This window comes from Galeopterus variegatus, unplaced genomic scaffold, assembly GCF_000696425.1.
Source record: "Galeopterus variegatus unplaced genomic scaffold, G_variegatus-3.0.2 Scaffold5308, whole genome shotgun sequence".
In the NCBI taxonomy this organism is placed as follows: domain Eukaryota; kingdom Metazoa; phylum Chordata; class Mammalia; order Dermoptera; family Cynocephalidae; genus Galeopterus; species Galeopterus variegatus.
In genome coordinates, this window is record NW_007731419.1 from 18,970 (window position 1) to 35,112 (window position 16,143).

The following is a 16,143-nucleotide window of genomic DNA, read 5'->3' on the forward strand; positions in this document are numbered from 1 at the left end:
ACATTAAGTTCTTGTGTTTGCTAATTAGTGCTTATCAAAATTAGGTTCCTACCCTTCCACAGAAACTGGAAGATAGGGGTGCTATCTTCTTTGATGATCATATACCAAAGAAAAAGCTCCCAGGTCCTTAAGGGAGACATACATTCCTGGGTTGTAACACCAGCAAGTAGCTTTTAAAAAATATTTACATCTCAAAGAAGCAGAGAAAGAATTTACAATTCCAAGTTTTCTAAAGTAAACACTCTAAGAAATGGGAGGGGCTTAGAGTCCAGAACAAGACTGCTAAAGTTCGGTCGAAGTTGAGGGGAACGTTAAGGCTGTCTCAGTCATAAAGTTGCGGTGGATGCTGACGTTGAGCAAACTCTGCACTACACCCTCCTCACTGCCTAGTGCATCAGTAAACCACGGCATAAGCAATGGTGGTGGCTAGGTAAGAATTCTGTCCATTCAAGAACTCAGCGGAGAATCCCGTGCCGCCCCTGTAACTGCACCCCCCACCCCCACCAGCCCAGGGGACTCTGCCTGCCTAGATATCTAATAACAGGTGCTTATAACTGTATCAGTACCATGAGCTTTCACCAGCTACGCAACCTTGGACAATTTATTCAACCATCCTGAGCTTCGGTCTCTTCATTTGTAAATGGGCGTAATAAGTACACACTACACAGCATTGTGTGAGGAGTAAAACTGATCTGTGTATAGCACTCAGCACAGTGCCTGGCATACGGTAATGACTCAATAAATGGTAACTATCAATATTTCAGCCAGTTCTCACCTGTGCTATTATATTATTCTTACAGAATAATGAACATACTATGACACCAATATCAGTAAAATACACAGAGAAGGAAGAAAATAAGTTAAAAGACTTATGGCTTAAATCTATCAAAATTAGAAAAGATGAAATTATCAATGAGGCAGTAACTACTTCCAACGTGCCATGCCCCATTCTCCACAAATTTACCCTATTTTCTGTCCAACTTTCCTAATCCTGTTCCCTCAAACTTAAAATATTTTCCTACATAGATCTCAAATTGTCATGCTATTTAGCCCAAGGATGTAATGCAATTTTTAAAATTACAATCTTTGTTTTATTTCCTTTCTCACATTTATCACTTGTAGCATTTACCCAAAAAAATCCACGAGGGAGCTAATCGACTTTTCAGGAATCCTGTGCAAATTCTCTCCCAAAACGTTTTCCTTTGTTTGTATTCTGGTAGCAATTCTAAAGTTTTCAAGATCTGGACTCTGGTATTAGAATTGTGCTCAGTGGTCTGTTTCATCGTCCAATGAGCTCTGCCTGTGTGTCGATGTGACACTCCAGTGGAAGGAAGCCAAGAGCCTATAGTAGCGATCCTGGGGAAAATTTAAGCAGCTGTGGCCATGTAATTTAAAACCTCTGCAAAGTGTGCTGGGTCCGTGCACAGCATGAGTATAACATGAGGGCTGGATGCAGCCGGTTCTTGGGAGGACCTCCTCGTCCGCTGTAGGAGAGAAAAGACTGAAAGACAAACCTGGGTGCAGCCTGAAAGGTCCAGATAGATGAGCTTGTGGCAACCATTCCCTAAATTCAGGTACTGTAAACCTTTGTCCGTGAACCTTCTGCAGTAAGCCAAACTAAGATTCTGTAAATTGTGGAAGTGCCTGAAAAGACAGGACGAGAAAAGAGAGGAAGGAAAATGATTATACTTTAGTTGTTCTCTCACATCTTTTCTAAGCCACTATGACAAAGAGAAGTAAAACTGTAAATTAATCTTTTCTCTTTGCAGATATTCAACAGTTTAACTTTATTGTTACCTCTCTTCTTGTTTATTAAAGGAGATAGCAGGAGTGTATCAAACAATGCATATTTACATTTCATGTGAAAATAATTAAAGACTATTTGCCTAGATTTTTAAGAAAGTTGACTGGGATAAAGCTTTGGGGGGGGGGGGGGCGGGGCATTCATATTGTTTGGAAGTTAGTTTGCTTTTGAAGCCAAAGTTACAGAGTTTACTTTATTGTTGCTTTTAGATTTTATCTTTGGAGTACCAAAATAACATGCAAAATGTCTAGAAAACATTAGTAAACATTTAAGTGATTACTAACTGTTACATGAGAGTAAGGATTTGGGGCAGAAAGAAGCAAAACTGAACATAATAGGCTCTTAAAAATATCTCTGATAAGCAAATAGTTCAAAAAATTAATTTAAATATGCATGATTTTGTAAGTAAGAGTTTCATTATTATAGCTAAAGAAATTGATAAACAGAACTTAAACATGAGTTAAGAACAGTCTGCAAATGAGTGGGCAACACTTGAGAAGAATAAAAACTACATCAGAGGCCATCAGTCTCACCGGAGTTGAGACGGATTAAATATGGTATCACCACAATGACAAAAATGAGAACTCACAGAAAAGGAGGGTCACTAGGATGAGTCTGTACTACCATGCAAGGGCTTACATTTTGAGGACACTCTGTGGACAATTTTCCAAGCCCTCCTAAAAGCCTGGCATTTTTTAAAAGTGCAAGGACTCCCACTACTGCCTGCTCTTGTAATGGAACTAACAACAGCTCTTGGCTTGTGATCTGCAACAGTTTAGCAGCAAATTAGAAAGCAAAGAGAATGAAAAGTGAGGACAAAATGCCTCTCTCCCCTTCAAAAGCCCACAAATGAATAAATAGTAAAGTTTACCTTCACCTAAATGGGAAATAAGATATGCAAGCATTGACTGTTAATCAGATTTATCCGTACAATTTGAAAAACATATCTACATGATATAATGATTGCTATTTCACAGCAAATTACTTAATTGAGAACGCACATTTCTGTCTGGGAATGGCCGTGTGCATGAGATTCGAAGGAACCCAGAGGGAAGCCTCCGGCCTCCCGAGGGGCTGGGTGGGCGGAGCCTCGGAGCAGACGGCAGCACTAATTTCTGGGGCCCACGAGCGGACTAAGCTGTGTCAAAGTTTTGGAAATGCTTTGTCTTTCTGTCCCTGAGTGTACCTTTGATTCAGCTCAGTAAAGTACAGTTTTCTTGGGGTAGGAGTGGGAGTGTTATTTCTAACAATCCTTCCACTCTCTAATTTGGAGAATGGAGTAGTGAGGCAGGCAGCAACACACAATGAAAAATACACAGGTTTTGGAATCTGATCAAACTGGATTGTATCCTAGTCCTGACACTTACTGCAACTCTTCTGACCTCTTGAGGTTTCCCCATCTAAGTGGAAATGATAATTTTTTTTTTTACCCTGACCAACTGTATGGCCTCCAGCTTTCCTGATGTAACATGGATGTAATTCTGTCTGCTCTTTCCCTTTAGCAGTGTGACAATTAAAGGAGAATATAGATGTAAGAATATTATCTTGAGGGTGATTTTGACAATTAACATCAGCAGGGACATGGTAAAAGCTTTAAAAATATATGTATTGCTATTATTGCTACTACTACCCCAAGTAATGATAACACATTAATTGTTTTTATGGAGTTTGTACTTCCATGTAATGGAATAAATACTCATCTAAGAGTGGCACCTACAGATGATTCTGAAGTTTGGGTGACATCACATTGAGTCTATACCATGGTCCAAGCCTATTGATTGATTTCATTGCTTCCATGTGATTAGCTAAGAAACACCAAAAATGAGAATTGAGCTAGGGACTCTTAACTTTTTTGTGTCACAGGTATGTTTGGCAGTCTGGTGAAATCTATGGACATCTTCTCAGCATAATGTTTTTAAATGTGTAAAATAAAATCCATAAGATTACAAAGGCAAACAATTATATTGAAATAGATAATTATCAAAATATTTTTTAAAATCTGAATGGATGGAATAGTAATATATGTGCTTCTTTAACACAGTAAATAACAAGTCTAGTGTTATTTATAACTGCTGTGATTGTGAAGTATTGATTAGTATCAATAATATTTTGAAATATATATAACAACTGTAATGTGATAAGAATATATTCGGGATTTATATGTGCGAAAAAGTCCCAGGGACTGCTACTACTACTCTGATTTTTGCCTACATTTCAGTTAGAGTTTAGTGAAAATAGAGATGATTTTTTTCCCCATCAAAATTTATGGGACCCCTGAATTCCATCCCTGGTCCCCTTGGAGGAATCCATTAATGTCAAGTCAAGAACCTCTGGTTTAGACAAAAGAGGTTGCTTAAATGACACCTGAGTTGAAAGTCTCTGGATGGCTCTCTTCGAAGTGGAACCATCAGTTCCACCGGGAACCATCAGTTTGAAAGTACCGGGGGTCTTTCCAGGGATTTACAGTGCTGCAGACTTAAAGCTGCTAGGGATTAGAAAAGTATCAGTTAACAGTGAAATTGCATGTGATGAATTTATGCAATAATGATGCTTTTTATTCAGAATTTTGGCAAAGAAATGTGTCCCCTACATGAGTAAGATCTGATTCATCATTTTCCCAGCCCAGAGACCATTTGAGGCAGAGTGCTTACAGCATGTTTTTACCTTTTCCTTACTATTTAATAACTAAGTGTTTCTTATGTGGGGGGGGGGGGGTTCTCTTTTTGTGTTTATTTATTTTTCTGCTACTACTATAATTTTTAAATATTTACAGTTCTGTTTTTTACCCCCCATCGGCTGGCTGGTACAGGGAACCAAACTCTTGACCTTGGTGTTATAAGGCTGCATGCTAACCAACTGAGCTAACTGGCCAGCCCTAAAAAATTACAATTCTCATAGTAACTACAGAGATTATTTTTTTCTCCTTTTTTGGCTTTTTTCCATTTAAGAATTGAGGCCATCTGTGTTAGATCTCCAACACCTGAGAGGGTTACTCCTAGAAGGAATGTAAAATTACATATTTAAATTTCTCTGAAAAATCACCAAGACAAGGCCCAGTCTGTTAAAGAGGGAATTTGCATATGGATTCTTTTAAGTTGAATGTCAGGCTCTTTATTTTTACAGAGGCAGTTTCAAGTAGTAGAATTCTGCAGAAAATCTAAATGGAGTGGTTTGATTTCATATTTACAGGGTAGACCTTGAGTCGTCCAGTCAAAACAACAGCTTATTCTGTCTGCCCCACTTTGATGGGCATTGGTGAGAGTGTCTAATATGATAGTCCCTGACAATAAGAAATTAACAAGCCAATTAGAGAATCAAATCATCTATCTGAAAAATAAAACCATTCCACTATAGCATATAAGCCTACATTAAAGAGCAAAGATCATAATATCAAAGAGAAGAACATTCCACGCACAGAGAAAGTGAGGCATGTAGTGATCAGATGACCATAGTTAAGGGCTTCTCTTGGGAAACCTGGGCAGGTAAGTTTGATTGGGTAATGTTGAGTGACAGTAAGGGAAGAGTCTAGATCTTAAGCACGTCAAAGGCATGATAAGAAGATTGTTCCAGGATGATACTTATTGTAGCCTGAGGCAGAGCAGACAGAAGGGGAGACGTGAGGTGGAACCAGCAGGATGCTGTGCCAGTTGAGGCACTGAGAATGCCACCTACGTTGTAGCAATAGAAATAAACAGAAAAGACTTAATTCAGGAAACATTTAGAAGCAAAAAAAAAAAAAAAGTCCTAGAATGGGCATGAGCTGAGGGCAGTCCTCATTTTCAACTTTAGAAAACTGAGCAAGCCCCCAAAGACGTGAGGAAAAATATTCAAATAAAAAACTGTCAAATTGATGTTGCCAAGAAGGGCAAACAAATTACATTTTTCTTTTGGCAAATGATTTCTTTGGAAAAAAATACTAAGGGCAATGAAGAGAGAATGACAGCAGCAACAACCAACATTTCTCTGGTTATTTTTAGTTTAAAGAACAGTATTGCATAACAAAGCATATTTGAAACAATGGAAAACCGAACAAAAATAGAGAATCATTATGAACTGTATTTTTATCATAGATAAGTCCATGTACATTTTTTTAATGTGGTAAAAAATATCAATAACATGGAGCACCTATCCTGAATATTCTCTCAGTAGCAAGAACTAGAAGTTAAAACAAAATTCTTATTTTGGGTCCCACTTTTCCATCTGTTGTTCACTAAAGCTTCATTTGTAAAATAAATGTGCCTAAAAAGTTAGGCATAGCTGTGGTGTCACATTGTTTCCTAGGAGAAAAAGATATCTTAAAGAATAGTTGGAAAAAAATATGTTTTAAGTTAAAAAAAAAATTGTGATGTGATATAAACAAGTCCCAAGTCATCTACTTTGTATGTTCAGATTCTCACATATGGGTTTATGGATTTTATAATATTCCCTCTCTCTGTCCCCCCTCCATATATATATGTGTGTGTGTCTCTCCATATATATATATGCACAAACACATACACACGCACACACACACACACACACACACACACACAAACAAACAAGGGATCTTCCAAAAGTCCATGGAAAGATTCGTATTATGTTTAATTCTATTTTCCACAAACTTTTTGAAGTACCTTCATATACACACATACATGTACATATATTAATATACATAGCACATATACTACATGTATATTTATATATCTTAGGATGGAATGCCTAAAGAAAGTACTGAATGATATTCTATATCATGGTCTTGGGGATCCTCAGGGGCCTCCCACAGTGGTGTCATTGGAGTTGGCTTGCAACAGCTCATGAGAATCAATTGTTAGCATCTGTTCCCAACTCTGCCCTCAATGATATCATGCTGATAGCTTAAAATCGGCCATAGTGGAATTATTTACACCCCAGAAATCAGTAAACCCTACAAATCAGAGGTTCCCCCTAGCTCCCCACCCCAACCAGTTGCTAAACATTTACCAGAACACTGCTGTCCTTGGAACATACTTTAAGAACTACTGATATAAAGAAAGCATTACGCTAATGGGAATTGATAAGACAAACCTCGAAAAAATGGATAGAGGCATTAAAAAGAAAAATGTCTTCCTTGGCTGAGAAAAAATTTTAGTTTTAATGTTCAAAAGGCTTACCATGTTCCAGGACAAATTAATTGAAAGAATGCAATTAAGCTTGGAAAACGTCCTTAATTTCTCAGGGAAAAGGAAAATCTTACAAGCATCTTGGCAGGAAAAAATAAGCTACCAACAAAGGAACAAAAGATCATGCTAGCTTTGGACTTTTCTTTAACTTGAAATATCAAAGTTTATGAAGCAACATTTGTAGGGTTTTAAAGATAAAATAAAGGACGTTATTCAAGAACTATATTAAGTTGTTGTTTATCCTCCAAGATAATAGTTATTTTCAGAGACTAATGGCTGAAAATCTAACACTCATGCATCTTCCCTGAAAAAGAGTTTTCTTTCCAGTTGTCATAGTATAAATCAAAATCAAGACTGAAGAGTAAGAAAAGTGTGGGAAAAAAGGACAACCAATGAATGGCCTAGAGTTAGAACTACATGATCATTGTAAATATGATTACAGTATTGAGGAGAAACACTAAAAATCAACGTTAAAAGGAAAATTAAATGATTAGCAAAAACCACAATTAATATGTTTGTTCATGTAGGGGAGTGGAAGTAGGGGTGTGAGTGTCAAGTTCAAGGGAGAAGGTAGAGGGAGAATTAAAATGTATCAGATCTCTTGTCCAACACAGGAGGAGCCAAAAGTCATTGTTTCCTCAGGACTTTGATAGAGAAAGTCATGTCAAAGCATGTTTTTAAAAAACATACAGCTTGGCACAGAAAGAGGAATACTACATGTCCTCTCTCACAAGTGGGAGCTAAAAAACTAAAATAAATAAGTAAACAACAAAAAAAGAAAGATACAACAATCACAATAATTTGTTGAACTTTCAAAAGGATGTACAAAACTGAGGCCAACAGAAGTGTGAAAGGGGGAGGGGAAGGTGGGATTAGTGAGAAATTTGTAAAGAGCCACAAAAAAATGACTACAATGTGTAAGGTTTGAATATACTAATTATCCTTAACCCTGTATCCCATAGGTATATACAATCAATTAGGTATCGATAAAAAATAAAAAATAAATAAATAAATAACATACAAATGTCCACTGGTTAGAACACACAACAGAATGTGTACATACTTTCAAATATCTTCAGAGTATAAAAGTAAACAACATAGTTCATATAGCAAAAGACAGAAATAGTGAGTATAGAGCAGTAACATAAATACAAAACATAAAAAGTTATAATAAAGGGCCGGCCCGGTGGTGCACTGCTACAGTGCGCCGCTTGGGAAGCATGGCGGTGCTCCCGCCGAGGGTTCGGATCCCACATACAGACCGGCCGCTCACTGGCTGAGCGAGGTGCGTGTGCAACACCGAGGGTTGCGATCCCGTTGCCGGTCCGGTCCGGTACGGGCGCGACACTGAGGGTTGCGATCCGTTGCCGGACATGAAAAAAGACAAAAAGGAAAAAAAAAAAAAGTTATAATAAAAATAAGACCATATGCTCATTTTGACAAGAAATATTAATCTTTCAAACTGTCCTCTTAGCAAGGCAAAGAGAGTGAAAACTTAAAAGAAATTAGATACATGCTGCATATAAAAGACGAATCTAAAATCCTGTGATACAAAGGTTAAAATACAGAGATACAAAAAATTATTTCACAAAAAGTGCAAGCAAAAGAAACAAAGGTGACAATATTAATAGCAGATAAAAAAGAATTCAAAGCAAAGAAACATCAAGCAGGATAAAGAATATAATGAAACATGATACTTATAAATCTTTACGTCTAAAATAACATCAAAATAAAATAAGGGAAGTTTACTATAATAGGCAACTAATATATCACTATTATACTATGACATATCGAGAATTTATATGTACATACGTCTATATGTACAGAATTTTGTTCTCTAAAAGAAACTTTCTTTGTTTTAAGCAGTCATGGATGATTTGCTGAAGTTAATTATAAACTAGTGCACCAAGCAATCTCAATAAAGTACAAAAAGTAGAAATAATTCAGTCCACATTTCTTGACTACAGCACATAATTAAAAACAGAAGTTTAATCATAGAAACTTCAACTACTTGGGACAAAAAATTCTCTTCTACATAATTATTGGGTCAAAGAGGAAAGAAAATATAGAATAATTTGTTTAGAAAATGAAAATAATACTCATCAAATCTTAGAAGCTTTGCCCAAATTCTTATTTAGAAGTAATTTCATAGCCCTAATTTTTAAGAAAGAAATCAATAAATCATTCTAGTGAAAAGTTTAAAGGATACCTGCATCTCATATCCAAGTCCAAAAATGACCATTTAGTAAGTATAATGAGAAAATATAATCAGAAAGAATACCACTCACAATGACAATTAAAAAGTTACCTAAGAATAACTTTCACAAAAATTATCTATATGAATAAAAATTTTATTGAGAAACTTAAGAACTTTGAAAAATTTTTTTAGAAGTTTTACTATGTTCCTGATATAGAGATTAAATATTGTAAAAATATTAATTATTTTACCTTTATTATTGGTGTGCTGGTGAATATCTAACTGGCTCCAAAAAAAGTATTCATACAAATGTATGTAAGTTAACCATAAAATTTTACTATTTTACAGGTATAAAGGATATGTAATATACAATTTAGATATAATAATAAAATGCACAATACTCTTTATTATAAATTCCATATAGCCAATTGATTCTCACATAATGCTTTCCTTGGCTTTTGCCAAACTTATAAATGTAGCCAGTGAAACCAATGGTTGCAATTGAGGAATGAGTATAGTTCCATATGGTTTGCATTACATTCATTTATATTAATAAGACAAAGATGTGTGTCCAGACTTCACACATTTGTCAATAACATAAGTACTTTCTTTTTTTTTTTTAATCTTCTTCCTGGCCTCTGGCCAGTGAGGGGATCCAAACCCTTGATCTTGGTGTTACAAGCTGTGCTCTAATCAATTGAGCTAACTGGCCAGCCCCTAAGTGTCTTCTTTGCTGAATCAGATAATAGTTTTCAAGTACAGAAATTTTTTGTGCTACTCACAATGTTGAGGCTACAGACATGACACACTTTTAAATTTAATCTGCCTTCTTAAGTGTTTTCTCCACCATTTTCTCAAATCTAAGCAGTTAACAAAACAATAAATCAAGCCCTCATTTATAGTGTTGGCCATTTTTCATGGTGTGAAATATTCCTGTATTGGCTGAGCCCAAGCTACCAATGAGAGGTCCCCGAACATGGAGCTGGGAAGAGACAAGCATTAGCACACCCTTTTCTGTAGCATTTTCACACATGGATACCATAGACATAAATATCCTCAAGAACCTAGATAAAGTAACATGTAGAAAAATATTAAAAAGTGACAAGTTTTGAGTATTTATTGCCTATATAAGAATTTTAGATATAAAAGGAGGAATCACTTGATGAAAAGTTTACTCAATAAATGATGCTGGAATAATTGGTTAGCTAACAATGCTTAAAGCATAAAACTATTCTTAGGTTGTGGACAGGACAAAAATGGGCCTCAGGCCTCATGGGTCATATTTTGCTGAGCCTTGGTTTATATCACTGCTTTATTCATCTACCAAAATAAATTCTAGATTAATTATATATTTAAGTAAAAAAAATGCAAGAAAAAAGTAAATGTATATTAAATGCCTGGAAGGAGGAAGAGCAAAGTATCAGAAAAAATTTCAAAGGGAAGGTTTGATAGATTTGACTAAATAAAATGCAGCAGCTCAATTAATGGGATAAACAGAAAATATGGTGCCCCCTTTTTGGGGCTCGCACATCTGCTGAAAATGGTTAGAGTCAGAAGAGAAAGAAAATTACCACCCATAATTTTCTGTTTAAGTTTTTCCAAATGTCTCACTGTTATTTTTCAAAGGATCTCAAAAAGTTATATTCTCAAAATAGTTCATTCTTTCACAATTGTTTGAGAAATATTTTCCCAATGTCAGATTTGAATCTCTCCCAATACGATCATATACTCTTCCTGATTAGTCTTCCTGTAGTGAAAATAAAGAATGACAAATTTGTGATGAATTTGAATATTCTGTCAATCCTGTGTTCTTCTGTCCTTCTTCCTCCAAAGAAGGGCTGGCTGAAGAGAAACAATGTTTGCATCTAGAGTTGTCAGCAGTCCCTAAACTGTCAAAAAAACGACCAGTGTCAGGTTCCCTGGAGGTGGTAGGGATCTCAACAGGTAGCCAGAGCATGGGAACAGGGAATCAGGATGGCAGTGCTTAAAGTCTAAGGGAGGTGGGATGTTGGCGTCCTATTGAAGAGAGGTCCCAGACTCAAGACTGGAATTTAGGGGCCAGGCCCCAATGCCAGGAAGGTGGACCAGAAGAGACAGGCGAGTTCTAACTTAAGTTACTGGGCACATTGCTACGAGTGACAAAAATGCTGGCCAAAGCTGAAGACCAATTATTCAAAATGGGATCACCAAGTAGGGAGAGTGCAGGTACCAGCCTGGACTTGAAAGCAGCAATCCCATTATCAGAGTAGCGGGACCACAGTGGGTGCCGGTAAAGGGAGCATTGCCTTTGGTGATGAGGCGAAGAGCAAGAGCCTCCTGGAGCATAATTATTTTCAGTGTAATACAAATAACAGAAGCATTACCTTGGCAGGAGTCGCATCGTCCTGTTGGTGATAGCTGTGTTAGACAGATTGAGGTAGAGGACCCCTGGGCAGCCCTCAGAGATGTGTTTCATCGATTCGTCCTGCATAAAACATAGAGGGAAGAATCCTATCAAATTCTAACAGGCTGTGCAATTTCCCCATTATCTCTCAATCATCTCTCCTCCTACCCCAGAAAAAATACACGCAAGAGTTGGTCTCTTCATATTCTTTGATATTAGTTGAAATCAAATTAAATACTCATAGAAGCCAATGGTTTTGCTTGAAGTTTCATTACTTTCTCCTCCCTTTCTTTGGAAATGAAGTCTCATTCCATCACAATGACACTTCATTAAAACGTGAACCCTTACAAATTCAACTCTGTAACAGGAAATTTAAGCTCACGTGTCAAAGTGTCAAACAATCCTGGCTCTTCAGAAGCAGGAAAGTGATTAAAAACTGATCCATTTTTAAACTTACTAACATCATTCTGAAAGACAGGAACAGTAAGTGCTCTTAACAACTGGACTTCAGTAAAAGTAAGTTCATAGAATTAAAAGATAATACAAATCTTTCCATGAACTTTTTGAAGTACCCTCATATACAGGTGTGTGTGTATAATGAAGTTTCTGTGGTGCTGTTACTAAATATATTAAAGTAGCTGAACAGATTTTCATCTCAAATTTTGAGATTGCCTGCAGTAAAATATAGGCTACATACAAGTTGGGCATGAAATTCTGTTGGGGTTAGGGTGGGAGAGAATCCCAAAGATCCAAGCAACCTTCCCTCAGAGAGCTAAAACTAAGATAGGAGAAGGGTGTGATTATGACACGAGAGACAGAAGGATAGCGACTTCAAGCATGGGCCCTATATTGAAATTTACAAGGCCAGATGAATAGTAAGTTCTGATGCTTCTCGTGTGATGCTTCTCGTATGTGTAACTGTATAGAAAATAGATTGAGTAGCAGCAGGTTTTTATTTATTTAATGATGGTTGATGAATCTCCCCAGGAACACCAACAGGTAAGGCAGTTTTAAGTATTTGTGGTTCACGCAATATTTAACACGACACAGGTCCTGAAAAGAATAGGCCATTGCAAGTATTTGCCTGGAAGAGATAAATTATCATAAAGCTAGGAGATGTGGTTTGGAAAAGAATTCTGCGTGGTCAATAGGACCACCTCTAACACCATCAAGGATGGCAAAGGTCTATTTTCAGCAGGATCATTGATGTTTAGCATTCCAATTCCTCGCTATTTCCAGGAGTCATGGACATTTAAAATAACACAATCCTGCAGGTCAGAGCATCTGCAGCACTTAGATAGGAATTGGTTGATGTATAGGGACAGCAAACCATACCTTAAAGAGAACACAAGTTTCTATTTTAAGTTGTAAATGTCTGTTATTTTGCTATAGAAAAGGTTCTGGGCCGGCCCGGTGGCGCACTGGATAGTGCGCCACTTGGGAAGCGCAGCGGCGCTCCCGCCCGAGGGTTTGGATCCCACATACAGACCAGTTCCTGCTCACTGGCTGAGCGAGGCACGGGGGCAACACCGAGGGTTGCGATCCATTGCCGGACACGGAAAAAAGACAAAAAAAAAGAAAAGGTTCTATGTGCTGTTGCTACATGAGTGCAAGTGCAGGGCTTTTGATAAACACTGTATTCTTACTACTGCATTCAGGTTGCCAGCAATTTTTCTAGCTACTCCATCAACAAAGTGTAGGATCTGGATATGCATGGATGCATAAAAAGTGTATACAGTACAATTTTCCTGAAAAGAATGGAAAGAACAACCATAATGTGTGGCATTGTACTTTCATACACACAAAAGCTGTCTTCAAAAATGTTCAGCATGCCAAACATGCATCAAGGTGATAGTGCACTTGTTTGTTCAGACCTTGATGAGAAGACATAAATGCAAAAACTATCTGATTGCCTACATTGCAGAATGGCCAGTGAATTTGTTCACAATGTACTCAATCCTTCTGAGTGTAATATATTTCGTAAGACAAGCTTAGAAATCAAAGTTCTTTGAATGAATTTTCCCCAACTCCTTAAATGTAAGCCTGTCTCTCAGTCTATGTCCCAAAGGGAAAAGCAATAGTAAAATGTAGCTGTATAAAATTATCAGCCCTTCATATTGTTAGAGTCCAAAATTGGACAAGACTTTGATGTTCACAAATTCGATGCAGATGGCATTGTTTTGACTTCCCTATTGAAAGCCAAATTCGAATATGATCTTTTACTCAAAAACAGAACTGAAGCTCCCTGAGGGCAAGAACTGAGAATTTATTCATTTTTAAATTCTCTCTAACCCCTAACAGAATATCCTTAACATAGCAGGTACTAAAAATATCCACAAAAAGAATGAACCCATTTAACAAATGACCTCATTATAACCACAGGCATACATCTGGAGAACGTGGTAGTAAAAGTTTTAAATTTCTCTAATGAAGGAGCCCCTGTTCACTTTGCTGATGGAGAAAGTTAGACTGCAACCAGAGAAAGTAGGACATTTTTTCTCTGATGTGGTCTTTGACATGTCTATGCCTCCGTTTCTTGTGGGCCACCCTTTTAAACATAAAGAAGCAGCTTGTTTATGTTAAAGTATAAGCCCCTGGGAAGATGTAGGCTTTCAGATAGTTTTTGCACTTATGTCTTTTAGTATTTGGGGATTGAATCTTGAGTTCTTTTTAATATTACTGAGAATATTACTGAGTTTGGATGTTCTAGCTCCTCTAGACAGGAAAATGCAGAGAAAGGATCGCCTTCTTATCTCAAAGGGAAAGTCAGGTTCCTCTATGGTACATAAGGGTCTCCAAGATACAGTAACATTAAGGAGCTCTGACTTTATCCAGTAGAGTAGATGACGGGAGCATGTGCAGTTCATGGAAGATGGGAGCGAAGTGGTCAGATCTAACTTTTAGAAAGAGTATTATGAGCTCACAGGGTAGAAGACAGATTGGGGCCAAGGGAAAGACTGGAGACAGGTACTAGAAAGGAGCTCGCTAGGGATACATGTTCATTTCCATCTTTGGCACAGTGGTTGGTAGCCATGAAAACACTAAAATGAAACCATCACCCCTACTGGGGCCAAATTTTTTCAGTCTCATATTCACAGAGCATTAAATATAAATACAGTTCATTTCTGTATAATCGTTGAAGAGTTTCCACTTGCCAGAGGCTTTAACCTTGGGCATATATCTACAAGATTAATAATAGCGTTGTACAGATGGGGTGAAATTTCTTGCTTATGTTCAGCATAGTTTGCTTCTTCCCACATTTAATCCGCAATGAGCACACAAGCATGTATTCTAAGTACTGGCACTCCAAAGTGCCAAGTCTGCATCTACCTATATAAACAACAGTAAAATAAGCTGCTTTTCTACTCACCGTGAGTGTTGGGCAGTCAGAGACATTCAACTCTTGCAAGTTTTTACAGTGGCCTAAATCAAAAAAGTTACACATCACTATTACAAATGTTTAAACTTAAAGTTTATCCATCCCACGTTCAATGTGATATATTCATTAGAAAACAAACAAAAATCTTGGCAAGTAACATGTTCTAAGTATATGGTTCCTTTTCCCAGAAAAACCATTTATTTTGGCTTCAAAATTAAAATACATACACATGTTTATTATTGTTTGAGGGTTACAAGAGGAAGGGGAAAAGAGAAAAACACTACTTTGGGAAAAACTGCATACTTAGAACTTTTGGCTTGCAAGCATTTGAAGAAAACCAACCTGCTTTTTTCATGCATGTGTTTTTTGTTTCCTTTTAATGTTTTATTATGAAATTTTTCAAACATATATAAAAATTGAAAGAATTGTACCATGAATACCTATATAGCCACCACCTAGATTATAATTTATATTTTACTGTATTTGCTTCAACACATGTCTACTCACCCATCCATCCCTCAATTCATCTTATTTTTTTATGCATTTCAAAGTTGCAGACACTAGCATACTTCCCTCCAAATACTTCAGCATGCATATCATAAATAATTCAGCATGTATAAAATAAACAAATATATTTGTTATGGTTTTTTAGTTAGATTTATACACAGTTTACAATAAGTTGCAGACAGAGAAGTGGAGGGTCAGAAAGGCTGAGTGCCTGATTAGTTCTGGGACCAGAGGCCACTGCACAGCTTATGGTCTTTCAGGGAAGAAAAAACATGTACACCAACAGCTAGACAGCAGACTGCTACACAAGCAGTGTCCTGAATCAGGACGGACCGCAAGTGAAACTCCAAATCTGAGACCAAAGAGAAGCTTCTATGCGAGGACACACGACCAGTGAACGGGAGGAATGCGGGAGGCAAAGAAAGGTGAAGGCAGTCTAGGTGGGGGAGACCCCATGAAGCAGGAACACTCCAGGCAAGGGGGTGATCGGAGGTGATCCTGGCATTCAACTGTAACCTGGGCTCCAGGGTCTCCTCAATACCCAGGCGCTCGCCACCACTAAAAAGTTCGAAACGGGAAGTGAACCGGTCACAACTCTGTTCTGAGCTTCTGTTGATGCGGGAAGCGGTAGGAAGTCCATGAAATACTAGACTGTCCTCAAATATATTGCCTGAAACAGAAACAGGGGCCCCAGAGATAAACTTGCTGCAGTTTAATGCTAAAATCTACACTGGG

The 16,143-nt window shown here is 37.4% G+C and overlaps 2 protein-coding genes across 2 annotated transcripts in view; one reads left to right on the plus strand and one right to left on the minus strand.

Annotated features, from left to right (window-relative positions):
- Nucleotides 1–1,367: 1,367 nt before the first annotated feature.
- FBXL13 (F-box and leucine-rich repeat protein 13) overlaps nucleotides 1,368–16,143 on the minus strand; it is a 130,624-nt gene continuing 115,848 nt past the window's right edge. The window contains exons 10-12 of the mRNA XM_008589225.1: nucleotides 14,893–14,945; nucleotides 11,503–11,603; nucleotides 1,368–1,644 (exon numbers count right to left, since the gene is read on the minus strand). Coding sequence (XP_008587447.1) covers nucleotides 1,368–1,644; nucleotides 11,503–11,603; nucleotides 14,893–14,945 — 431 coding nt within the window. The remainder of the gene's footprint in view (nucleotides 1,645–11,502; nucleotides 11,604–14,892; nucleotides 14,946–16,143) is intronic.
- LRRC17 (leucine rich repeat containing 17) overlaps nucleotides 1,495–16,143 on the plus strand; it is a 33,499-nt gene continuing 18,850 nt past the window's right edge. The window contains exon 1 of the mRNA XM_008589224.1: nucleotides 1,495–1,574. The gene's annotated coding sequence lies outside the window, so the exon portion shown is untranslated. The remainder of the gene's footprint in view (nucleotides 1,575–16,143) is intronic.